Consider the following 11,498-nt stretch of genomic DNA (forward strand, 5'->3'; position numbering starts at 1 on the left):
AAAACAATGATTTGTTGTGTTTTATTTATCACAAAACAATCCTGGTCGAGGCTGCAAAGCCGTGATAAGAGTAAGAAAAAAAAGAGCAATGCCAGTCATGTGATCACAATCAGCCACAATCAGCAACTCAAAGGCTTGATTGTTCTTCACTGGAGAATGGTGCAGTTCTGTGCTTCGGCAGTCGTGTTTACGCAGTCAGTATCTCGCTAATTGTGTTGCTGGAGATAAAGACTAGCACAGAGGCTGAGGAAAGCAGAGCTAGCATGTCACTCTAGCTGTAATTTGAAATACTATCAGGGCTGTGTGTCATTGTGTTATCTCATGGCGGGAGATGCATGCTTTTTTTATTGCATCTGACATGTATTTCTCATGCAAATCAATCTTCATACTGAATTCAGTTTGGCACGGGGCCAGTTAATGCATCAACATGTCATTTCATATTCTGCAAATTTGAGTTGAAAATTTCTCGTCAAATAGAATTAAACTCATTAAAATCATTAAGTCATACTTTATAAACCTAATCATAATCATTGAGCTTCAACCTTTTTTTTTTAACAAACCTTGGCAGACTGAAAACTTCAGTTTAATAAAGTACAACTTGGCTTTTATTTATTGGCTATGAAAACATTTGTGCTCATCAAAATAATGTGGCCACATCGCCAGTGTTAGATCCAGTGGGGCAGTAAAGACAAGCCAGCAGACGATCAGACAGCCACTTTATTTGGAGCTAAAACTGAAAATGATCTAAAAGTTTCCACAAGTTAGTTAGGACAGGTCAAAGTTTAAACAGGAAGTTGGTCAGAGGTGAATATTATGTCACACATTTCTGTTTTTTTTTTTCCGGTATTTTCTCACCAAAATAAGTCTGATTTAACTTGGAGTTTGTACAAGTGTCCTGAGCTTCTGACTGCTCCTGTTTGTTGCCCTGCTGTTATAAACCGTCCAGTTTTTTTAAGACCTCAATAAAAGAGAATAAAACCGAAATTGGCAGAGCATCCTAAATCTTTTCATCGTGTGGATTTGGGTTTATAAATGACTTTAAGGATCATATATGCCAAAGCACTGCTCCCTTACCTTACACTCTCCATTGATGCAGATGTCTAGAGAGTCAGCCTGACATCGGGTGCCGTCTATGACTGCAGGAGAGCGCTCTGTGTAGAAATTATAGCCCTCTGCCAAGCAGTTCAACGCACAGGGCTTCACACCACCTGGGTTACACAGAATACACACAAACAGAGCACATCGTTATCTAGAGTTTAAGCCTGCACACAGAAAACAGACAACATGACCTTAACGCTAATAGAACAACTCAAGAGATAAATGATAAACAACACATAGAGACCGGCAAACACTGGTGATGTCCCAGGAATTGCAGCCAGCTCTGGGATCTCCTCTCCCACTTGTTGACAATAATAATCATGTGGAGTAAAGTCAGCGGTGCTCAGATCTAAAACCCAGAGCCTGACGTCACTGTAACACTGACACCAACAGAGACAGCGCTCAGCTGCCAACAACAATTACACTGACGCAGGTTATCTGCTGTTTTTATATTACGGCCCCCGGCCCGAGGAACGCTGTATGTCAGGAGGTGATGGATTTGACAAAACAGAGCCCTGTGATAAAAGAGATCTAACTTAAGCTCTTCCATCTTTCAAAGAAAATAAAAGTCGTGTTTACATGCTTCAAACTTTTATCACTTTTTCTTGTGTTTTTAGTTAAGTGGATATTTTCCATGATCTGCAAACATCAAGGAGAGAACGTAGGGGGAGAATGACACATAGCCTGAGCTCCTAAACTCCTGCCAATAACTGTGATACAGTACAATAGCACTTCCACCCATTCTGGCTCGGTCAGATAACTGCTGATCCAAAAAGAGGCCAAAGAATGAGCCCCGGGTCCTTCTTCTGGGAAGATTCTTGACATGAAATGTGTCGAGGCGTCTTTCCAAAATGTAAAATCTCCCAGGTTGGACGAGCAGCAGATCTAAAAAACAAGCGAAGGGGGGTCGCGAACACACCGCGCAGTGTACAGGAATCTGAAGAATTCCCTACCCCCCCCGTTGGTGTTAACTTGGTACACGAGACAGGCCGGCCTGCTGACTGTCATTTGTAACGCAAATAAAAGACGACAGCTCAGCATTTTAAAAATAGTTGAGATTGGACGTATTCAATATTCTAGTTTGTTGAGGAAAACATTAAGTGTGAGTCCCCAGCTTGGTTGTACCCTCAGTGTCAGACCCTCTTAGGCGACTTTATTTCTAAAAAAGCCACTTGTAATTGTTCCCCATTGAAAGCTATCCTCTTCGCTATGACTGGAAAATTTCAATTTCTAATTGGTAGGTGCATTTAAAGTAGAAACTACCTCAGGAGAACCCTACACTATTGCTTTAAATGTGAATTAAAATGTCAATATAGTTCTTAAAACTTCTATATAAATGTGCAAATTTTCATAAATATCATAGAATTGTGGGAGAAGCACTTCTCTAAATCTCTAAAATCTCTAATTTAAACCCCCACAGTGTCTATGCCCTGGTTACACCCTTGCTAATGAATCTCTAATGTTCAGTTTGGATTTATGAGTTGGTGCAACCTGGTCATGAACTCACCACCAGTGTAAGGCTTCCAGTTGTAGTATTTTCCACGGAAAGGCATGCTGTCAAAATCAGCGCATTGCTTCTCTCGGAAATCACGAGATCCTACAGGGCAGGCCTGCGATAAAAGAGTAAATACTTTAGAATTTGTTATGCTTAAAGTTTTTCTTTGACCATATGAATCATTTCCACAAAATATGAACATCTATTGAAAGACTCCTGAAGCTTGATGTATAATATAGCTGTTTCTCTGCCTCTCTAACCTTACCTCCTTTTCTTTCTGTTGCATGCTTTACCAAACACGGATAATAATACACAAATTATGTACGGTTGTAAGACTTTCTGTCCAAGTTTGCCTGGAAACGGTTATTGTTTTCTCATGTTGTTATTGACATAAAAGTAGCTTTCTAATAAAAGTTAAGTATATAAAAAACGGTCTTTCTTTGAGTTGTGTAAGCTATCACAGTGAATCTTAAGCCTGCAGAGTAAAGCAATACAGACTTTTCTCATCAATATGCTATTAAACTGCATTACTGAGCAATGATTATGTAACTTTGACAAATAAAAAGTGCAGACTTGATGGGTTATACAACTCAAACAAGTTTTTAAGAGTCTGCGAATTGATTTTCATGCCATACGGAAATGAACGGAAAGCAATGCATAACTGTTAACGTCAGGAAAAAAACATCCATAAATCTGAAAATCTGTGGCATCCATTCAAAAAATGATCCAAAAAAAAAATATGAAAACATGATTTAAACACTGGAATGGTCCTTTAAGATCTTCAGACACAGGCTAGTGAATTATCTGCAACGACTATTTCTTCATTCTGGGAAGCTTTAATTTGCATAGACAACATCATTATTAACAACTGGACAAAGTCAGCACAAAGATGTCACATTTTATTTTCAGACACTAAAACAGACTTGTTTCTTGGAATTCCTAATTGAGAGCCGTGTGTTTTGCATTTGGAGGGATTGCTTTGTTTTCATGTGTGGATGCTGCTCCAGTAAGAGGAGGTAAAAAGTGGAAAGAAACACTTTATTGGTGTGAAAAGGTCCTTAGAAACCCCAAAACACTCTCCCCCGAGACAAATAAAAGATCTTAGGTTAAAGCTGTATTTCACATGCTGAAAGCGTTCCACGTTGGAGCGGGCCATAGGGAAGGCTGAGCCACTTTCATTACCACTCAAGTGTTTTGCCAATATGGCAGCTTTAAACCTGCACATCAAACATGCAGATTGAGTCAGAAGAGACAGAATAATATTATTACAAGTGTGTGTTGAAATGACAACACAGGGCCAAATGAGATTTACATGTGCCAACTCATGTTTGAAGGAAGTAAAAAAAAACTTCAGATGTCACATTAAAATGATTATTTTCATTATCGATTAACCTGTTGTTTAAGTTTTGACTAATCGATGAATCATTTTGTCAAAAAAATAGCCAGAAAATAGTTCATAATCATAAAAAATCACCTAAGAGCCCAGAGAGACGTCTTACAACACCAGTCCAAAACTCGAAGAGAAAAGCCTTTAAATTTAACCAACTGGAACCAGAGGATTTTTGTTGTTTCTTCTTGATAAATGACTGAAATGATTAATAGATTATCAATATTTTTCTGTTGATTTACTAATCAATTAATGGACTTAACAGCATTATTTATGTCATAACACGACCCTGCCATGGCGCGACCTCAGACACCACTCTCTAGAGTTAAAGGGGAACTGCACTGATTTTACATGTTAAAGTCAGTTTAGTAGTAATGTGGAGTGCTGCAGTACACATCTGTGACAACAGCTGTACAACGTCTCCTGTGGCTCTTCAGGAGCTTAGTCAAGTCTCAGAAAATGTTCATCCCTTCAGTAATCTTGGTTAAGTTTAGGTCATTACGCTGCATGCTAGCAGTATGGCTCTAGAGGATGTCAGTTGGTCAACCACACTGGTGCAGACTGAAATATCTCAACAATTATTTGATGCATTGAATTTAAATATGGTCCAGATGTTCTTGGTGCAAAGACGATGAATCCTAGTTACTTTAGTGACCGCCTGACTTCCTCACCTCTTCTAGCACCACCGTGAGGTTGGCACACATTAATTTCCCCCTCTGGATAATTTGTAATAACTTTTGTGATCCCTTAATTTGCCTAATTAGTACCATTAACAGGATAATATAGTTATAATAATCAATAACCTAGCTAATACTAATGTTTGTGGCCAAATACCTGCTAAAACTAATGACATTTCAAAAACTTGACTTGAGATTCAGACTTTGCTTGGACTTGCATTAAAAGACATACACTCAGCAATATTAAAACACAAAGTAACCTACAATTTGAGTAGTTGTCGACCAAGTACTCTTATACTTTTAATTGAGTAGGTTTGTCAAATAGTAATATTTACTTTTACTTAAGTAATTCTTTACGGTTGTTATTGTATTTCTACTTCAGTTGAGATTTTCAGTTCTCGTCTACCACTGACTCTTGTTAATCTGTTTCTCTTAAGTCCCTCTACTTTATGGTATAGTATAGCACTGAATTGTGCTGGAGCTTTAATGTCAACTATAACCTACATATTTAAGTGTGTCCAAGCCCTCTTTCAATAGCTCCTACATGAAGCATTATGCTAATAGGAACAGCCTTTATAATATAAAGTAACCTCCCACAGGACAGACGTAGTAGCAACAGGAAGGGAGGGAGGCAGCATTAACAAATAATATCTGACCACTGATCAATGTAAAAATAGTCGGGATATAAACATCAATTTATGCGTCTAAGTGTGTGAGTATTTGTCATTGTATCGACATCTGGTGCTCACACACACACACATCTCCCTGGACAAGGTGTGGTCAGTGTGATGAAATAGCGGTTAGGGATGTTGTTTGTTTTCCAAAGAAAACACTCAGTGCTTGCTCTCAGCTGTTATTTTTAAGACTTGCGGTTAAATGTCCACCAGGGCCCTAACTATTTCAATTTTCACCTTGTGAAAAAAAAGCCCACCTAGAAATAGCTGAACAGAGATCTCAACTCGCAGCCATGTTAAATATTTGTTTAAAGCTTTGCTCCAGACCCAACCTCTGTGAATTGCTTTTCGTGGAATACACTCTGAAACTGTCATCATCGTTGACTCAAGTGAAATGTCACAAACAATATATGAACTACGAAGTGACAAAGAGACGAATAAACCCAGAGTTACCGGGGGGAATATCGAATCACCGCCTGTGCATTTTTATCATCGTCTGTCCCGCGTTCCAGGAGGAAAACATGTCAGAAAGCTTAACGTCAGTGTGATGCTGCTAGGTAATGTGCTCCTTATAAAGCCTTTCCTAAGATAGCATGTTCTGCAGGAGCAAAAACGTGGAGCAGTGCTCGAAACGATCCCAGGTCAGAATGCCTCAACAGACAGACTGTCAACCAGAGCGGAGCATCCATCAAGAGGACAGTTTAGGTTCCAAGTCACTTGTGTGCTTTGTTTTAAATACAGAGCAGACAGAGTAAAACAGTGAAGGCAAAGAAATGAAGAAAACTCACGTCGGTGTTACAGGATCTGTAACGTTTCCTCTCTCCGAGACAGTACTTGCCTCCTCCAGACGGGCTGAGAGACACAGGAGAATTGAATGAGCGGGGAGGACGTCACATCAACACATCACATTAATAAATCACAATCACACAGTTCTTCAAAGAAATCATCTCTGATGGTGTAGCGAGTACACAAGGAAGGGTTTGGTGAATGCAGGTCATGAAACAGGCCTCAAAAAGTCTCTGCCAGAAGACAAAGTGTGTTTGTGTGTCTGCTTTTGCCGCTTTGCTGAGCATGTGTGCCAATGATTCATTCATGAAATCCAAGCTGCTCTAAGAGCTCTTAAGTGTGACATGCCATTTAGATTTGGGAGAGAGACTACAGTCCTGTAACCTCAGAACTCTCTTTCTCTACTCTTCACTGCACATCTACAACATCTATAAAGGGTTTGTTTTTCTTCTCTTATCATCTCTTTCCCTCTTCTCACCTTCATTAGCCTCCCCTTTTCCTCCACGACTATTTCCACTTCACTGCAAAAAGCTGTGAGACAGGCTCTGTAATGAATGTGTGAGAGGCTGGTCTGGCTGTGTTTTCTCTGCCTCCCTCCTCTTTGCACCCATGCCTGAGCGGCAGCGATCACCTTACACAGGTGTTCCACATTATGCCGGTGCCTTCTCTCTCTCTCTCCCCCCCCTTTTCCCCCTTCCCTCCCTTCCCTCTGCTTCAACCCTGGCTCTTTCTCGTGTCTTCCCATGACGTGTTTGACGTAACATCTAGCCTCCAAAACAAAAGGAATGCAACTCTGGAAGAAAGATAAAGATCCCAAACGTCTACTTGCCATACGAAGATGCACTGGACAATGATTTGTCTGGCGAGGACACACGAGAGGCCTTAAGACAAAACCACACAGCACTATAACCTGCAGTAGAGAGTGAGCTGTGTGTTAACTGAATGCACACGCTGCGTCAGTGCAAACAGCATGAGGACATACTACCAACCTCCTCCCGGTGATTATCTGTCAGAGACTTTAACTTTTGATCGAATGATTCCAGGGGTTTGGTATGGTGTGTTTACTTTTTTAATTTTAATTTTAATCTGTTAGATGTTAAATAATAATGTAATAGTAGAGATAAGAGTCATAAGGTCAGAAAACAGAATCAAAAATGTCAGTAACACAACAATATCTACCTAAAGTTTGCTAAAAATTAGCTACCGTTAGCCACAATAAGCTAACAGTCATACCAGACCAAGTCAGGCTGTAGCAGCGAAACCCTTGAGAACTGAATAAGCGTTTGGCTTATTGGTTATGAGTTTAACTTTTAGTTTATAAGAAGAAGAATGTGGTATTTCTTCTTTTGGGCACAACTTCCTGGAAAATAATGCCTCTCTAGCCGTGACCTCATGCTACACTGAGGTTTGTAACTGACCAGCCAATACATCATCAGTCAAACTCTCTCTGCTTTTCTGTCCACAGCCCATACGTTTACACTTATGATTGACTACTTACTGACCAGTTTCAACAGGAAATAGATCACACTGATTGATCGCTATCTTTTTGATGGGATCTTTAAAGCTCTATGTGATAAACTGTGTGTGCTACCTGCTGATATATACTGTTTCTGTTCATTATAAACAATAAATACATCACTTCCTGTTAGGCTTTGCATTACTACATCCTCTGGGAGTCAACAACAAAGAAAATACAATTAAAAGATAGAATTTAAGGTCATCACATAGAGCTTTAAAGGCTGCTTTTACCATGAGGAAGGAGGCATCGATCCATTAAAGTATTTTACGACTAATTTGCTGTCTAATGAGCTCTACTCCCACTGGGATATAACATACATCCACACAGCATACACATGTGCACACACCACCAACCATAACCACAACCTGTAGGAACAGGACCTGGAATGTGTTGTTGTTCAGCTTCTGTGGCTTACTTTGCCTACTCTACGCTGGGACTGCTCACCAGTGCCCCTCATGGAGGAGGATACCACCGCCACCCACAGTCCTGCTGCACTCCCCCACATGGAACAGGGCCCACCAAGCCGCCGTCCACACTCTGAGGCCAGTACCGAACGCCACGCACTCCTTGGTAGCACCCACTGGAGCAGCCAGAGAAGAGAGAGAGAGAGAGGGGGAAGCGTTGGTTATTATGCTGCAGAGTTGAATCATTTTTTCTTTTGCAACAAAAAGACACATTAACGATTGTTTTAGAGTCTTCAGTTGAGGCGAGACCCACGATAACACGCAACTTATTACAACACAGAATGCTTAAGTGTCAGTTTTACAGTTTTCCAACAGTTATTAGCTTACTATAAATTTATGTGCATCTGTGTATAGTGAAATGTAGACTATACAGAACCTGACTGATGAAGTCTTCCTTCAATAACACAGTCTCTTGCTTTAAACACACACACACACACATACAGACTAACTAGTGATTACACTTTTACTCACCCTATAATTTAATTTCCGCATTACTCCTGTTATTTCTCCTCTCTTACCTGACATTTTCCATTTAGTTATTGCTGTCCTGGTTTCCTCCTCCTTGAGGTTTATTGATTTATCGTATAGTTCATGTTACTCAAGTCAGGTTGTGACATTTTTAGCATTAAAGGAATAGTTCACCATTTGGAGGTATGTGCTTATTTGCCTGCTTTCCGAGAGTGAAAATATTATATAAATTGTATGTATGTCTCATTACAGCAAGACTAAGAATCTTGCTCTTACAAGACTTACAACACTTCTTACATGAAATGTTGAATTCATAAGCAATTAAACAAATTTCCTTCCTTGTGTGGCCACTAGCTTATGGTGGCTAACATTAGCAAACCTTACGTACATTTTGCTTAATTGATTTTATGACCTAGTTCTCCAGTTTTGCTACTGTTACAGTGAGTATTTGCATTTAGCATCGATTCATATTTGCACTTGTTGTTGTTTTCCAGTTTTTAAGTAGGTAGGTCGGGGTGTTATTAGCCTAGCTTAGCTTAAAGACTGGAAGGTATCGCCCAACCTGGCTTTGTCCAAAGTCCAAAAAAACAAAGTGGGTACAGAGACCAAATGTATATAATAACAGGTAAATATAATATACGTATATATGTATACTTAATAAAAATTTATATAATTATGATGTACCAGTTTAACATCTAAGATGGGAAAGGGAAATTGTTGTTTCCCCTAGGAGGTCTTACCTTAGTTAAACAAGCGAAATTCATCCTATCCGAAAATGTATGTACCTTATGTCCTTCTCCTAATTTCTGTGCGTTTTCTTACTTTGTCCAGTCTAACAAAAATGGTCTTATAATGTCTCCTGAACATATTCTTAAATTAAACCATTATTTTAACATGTGTCTGTATTCTTCATCTCATGTTTCCAGAGTACTGTGAGGTGCTGTGAGGTTTCGGCTCTAGACCTGCCTCTATTCTGAAAAAGTGGTCCTGAGTAACTTCTGTTATCGAATTGGCGCCCTATACAAATAAATGAAATTGAAATTGAATTGTTTTCAGAGGCAGGTGAGGGATGGAAAGCACCATGCCGTGTTTCAGGAGTGTTTTAAGCCTCGTGCTAAGCTGTTCAGAGTTCCAGAGGGAAGAGGGGTTTAGAGACGGCCCTTTGTCTCTCCAACTGTGTCAGTAGGTTAAGAACCCAGAGAGACTGGGACAGTCAAGGTGAGGGCTACGTTGGGCCACTGTCCTCTTTCTCTGACTTACTCATTCACGTCCTGAGACGCTGTCTAAACAAGATTAGCAGTGGGAGCGAGGAGAGCGGGGATGGAGAGATGACGGAGGGATCAGGACACAGCAGGGAAACTGACTGGCAGAGGGGAGGGAGATGAAGTCTGCTTTCAACCTTGGAGTTTCTGCGAGTCCAGAAAAAAAACACAAAAAACCTCCTCTCTGTTGGTCAGTTTCTGTCTCTCTCCCACCTCCCTCTGCCCTCTCCCCCAGTCCCTCTCTCCCTCTCTCCCTGCTCCTGTTGGAAGGGCCTCTCTCCATTACACGCTGGGTGAGAAATGGCTGACATTCATATTCCTTTGAAGCTGTCCCCCGGCAGGGGCAGACGGGGTATGCCACTGGATCTCCTAAAGCTGCTCCAAAAGCTGTTCCAAAGCCCCCCAGGCTCAACCTGGGGCCCCCTGTGTTGTCCAGGACCCTGTCCGTGGGCCCCGGTCCTCAAAGGCTCCACTGAGCTAATGGTAATCACGGGTGACAGCTCGTGACACTCTCCTATTCTTCCCTTTTAGACCTCGGACCATCCGGTGACAATGGCTGCCGTAATCCGTGTTAAAACTGTCTCCCCTAACCTGGCTGGCATCAACAGCGGGCTGATGACCTAAAGCCTGGCCTGCTTGCATGTGTGTGTGTGTGGGTGAGTGTGTGTCGTAACACCCGTTGCATGAGTGCACATTCAGGGAATGGTACCCCTTCCCAGAGTGGAATAGATGCAAGTCGAGGCAGTGAGGTACCACTAGCTGAGGCTAATATCTGCCCACAGAGGACTGTACTCTCATTTCACATCATTAGCTACTGCGTTAATTATGTGTGAAACCATTTAAGGGACGGTGGTCTCACCTCTAGACTGGTCATGCAGATAGTTTTGTTTATTTTTTATGTGAAGAAATCTGTCTTTAAGATTTCTGCCTCACTCGAAATATAATCGAGGTAAATGGGATTTCATTTGTAAAAATCTATATCTAATATGCATGTATCCATTTAAATGTGCTTCAGGGTGACTGACCACAGCCGCCATATAAAAGTGAACTTAGCTAGATTATGGCTCGTAATAGCTGTTTCTCTCTATGTTATTGTTATTAACATATTTCTGTGATTTTTTTGCTGATCCATTCTGCCTGTCCTCTTCCAGATCTTCATGGCGGACAGGAGGTCGTATGTCTCACTCGGGGACATCTTAAGTTGTTTTCGACATCCTCATGGATCCACATTTTTCACATTTATTTTATCATCTTCATGTATCGGAAATTGTGTCATCAAAATTTGTGTATGTGACTTTAATGTTTTGTTCTGTACACTCCAGGTTTGTCCTGGGAAGAGGGATCCCTCCTCTGTGACTCTTCCTAATGTTTCTTCCATTCGTTTCTAACTTACTCAGCTATCATATCCCTGACCGATCAGAGCTCCATTCAGAAAACAAACATTTTAAAAGTTGTTTGCTTTTCGTCTTGCGAACAGACCCAACAAAGTACAAATTCAGACTTTTACAAGTTGGAATCATGATGTAGGTATTTCGGCATCTTTTTGATCCATTTATTGACATTCAATTATTTTCAGCACGTACCACCGTTTTTAGTCCAGATTAAAGGCAGAATATTCACTTTGCATTGGATGGGGACACACCATAAAGCCCCCTGAGGCAAACTGTG

At 40.7% G+C, this 11,498-nt stretch overlaps 1 protein-coding gene across 1 annotated transcript in view; it reads right to left on the reverse strand.

Moving 5' to 3' along the window:
- The window catches only part of adamts6 (ADAM metallopeptidase with thrombospondin type 1 motif, 6), a gene marked incomplete at its 3' end in the record, with an annotated part of 59,035 nt that overhangs the window by 19,612 nt on the left and 27,925 nt on the right, over positions 1 to 11,498 (reverse strand). The window contains 5 exon segments of the mRNA XM_035668345.1: positions 1,075 to 1,208; positions 2,606 to 2,708; positions 6,120 to 6,183; positions 8,081 to 8,216; positions 10,244 to 10,307. Coding sequence (XP_035524238.1) covers positions 1,075 to 1,208; positions 2,606 to 2,708; positions 6,120 to 6,183; positions 8,081 to 8,216; positions 10,244 to 10,307 — 501 coding nt within the window.

The sequence above is a fragment of the Morone saxatilis genome, unplaced genomic scaffold (genome assembly GCF_004916995.1).
Source record: "Morone saxatilis isolate NCDOM2014 unplaced genomic scaffold, NCSU_SB_2.0 Contig21, whole genome shotgun sequence".
NCBI classification, from domain to species: Eukaryota; Metazoa; Chordata; class Actinopteri; family Moronidae; genus Morone; species Morone saxatilis.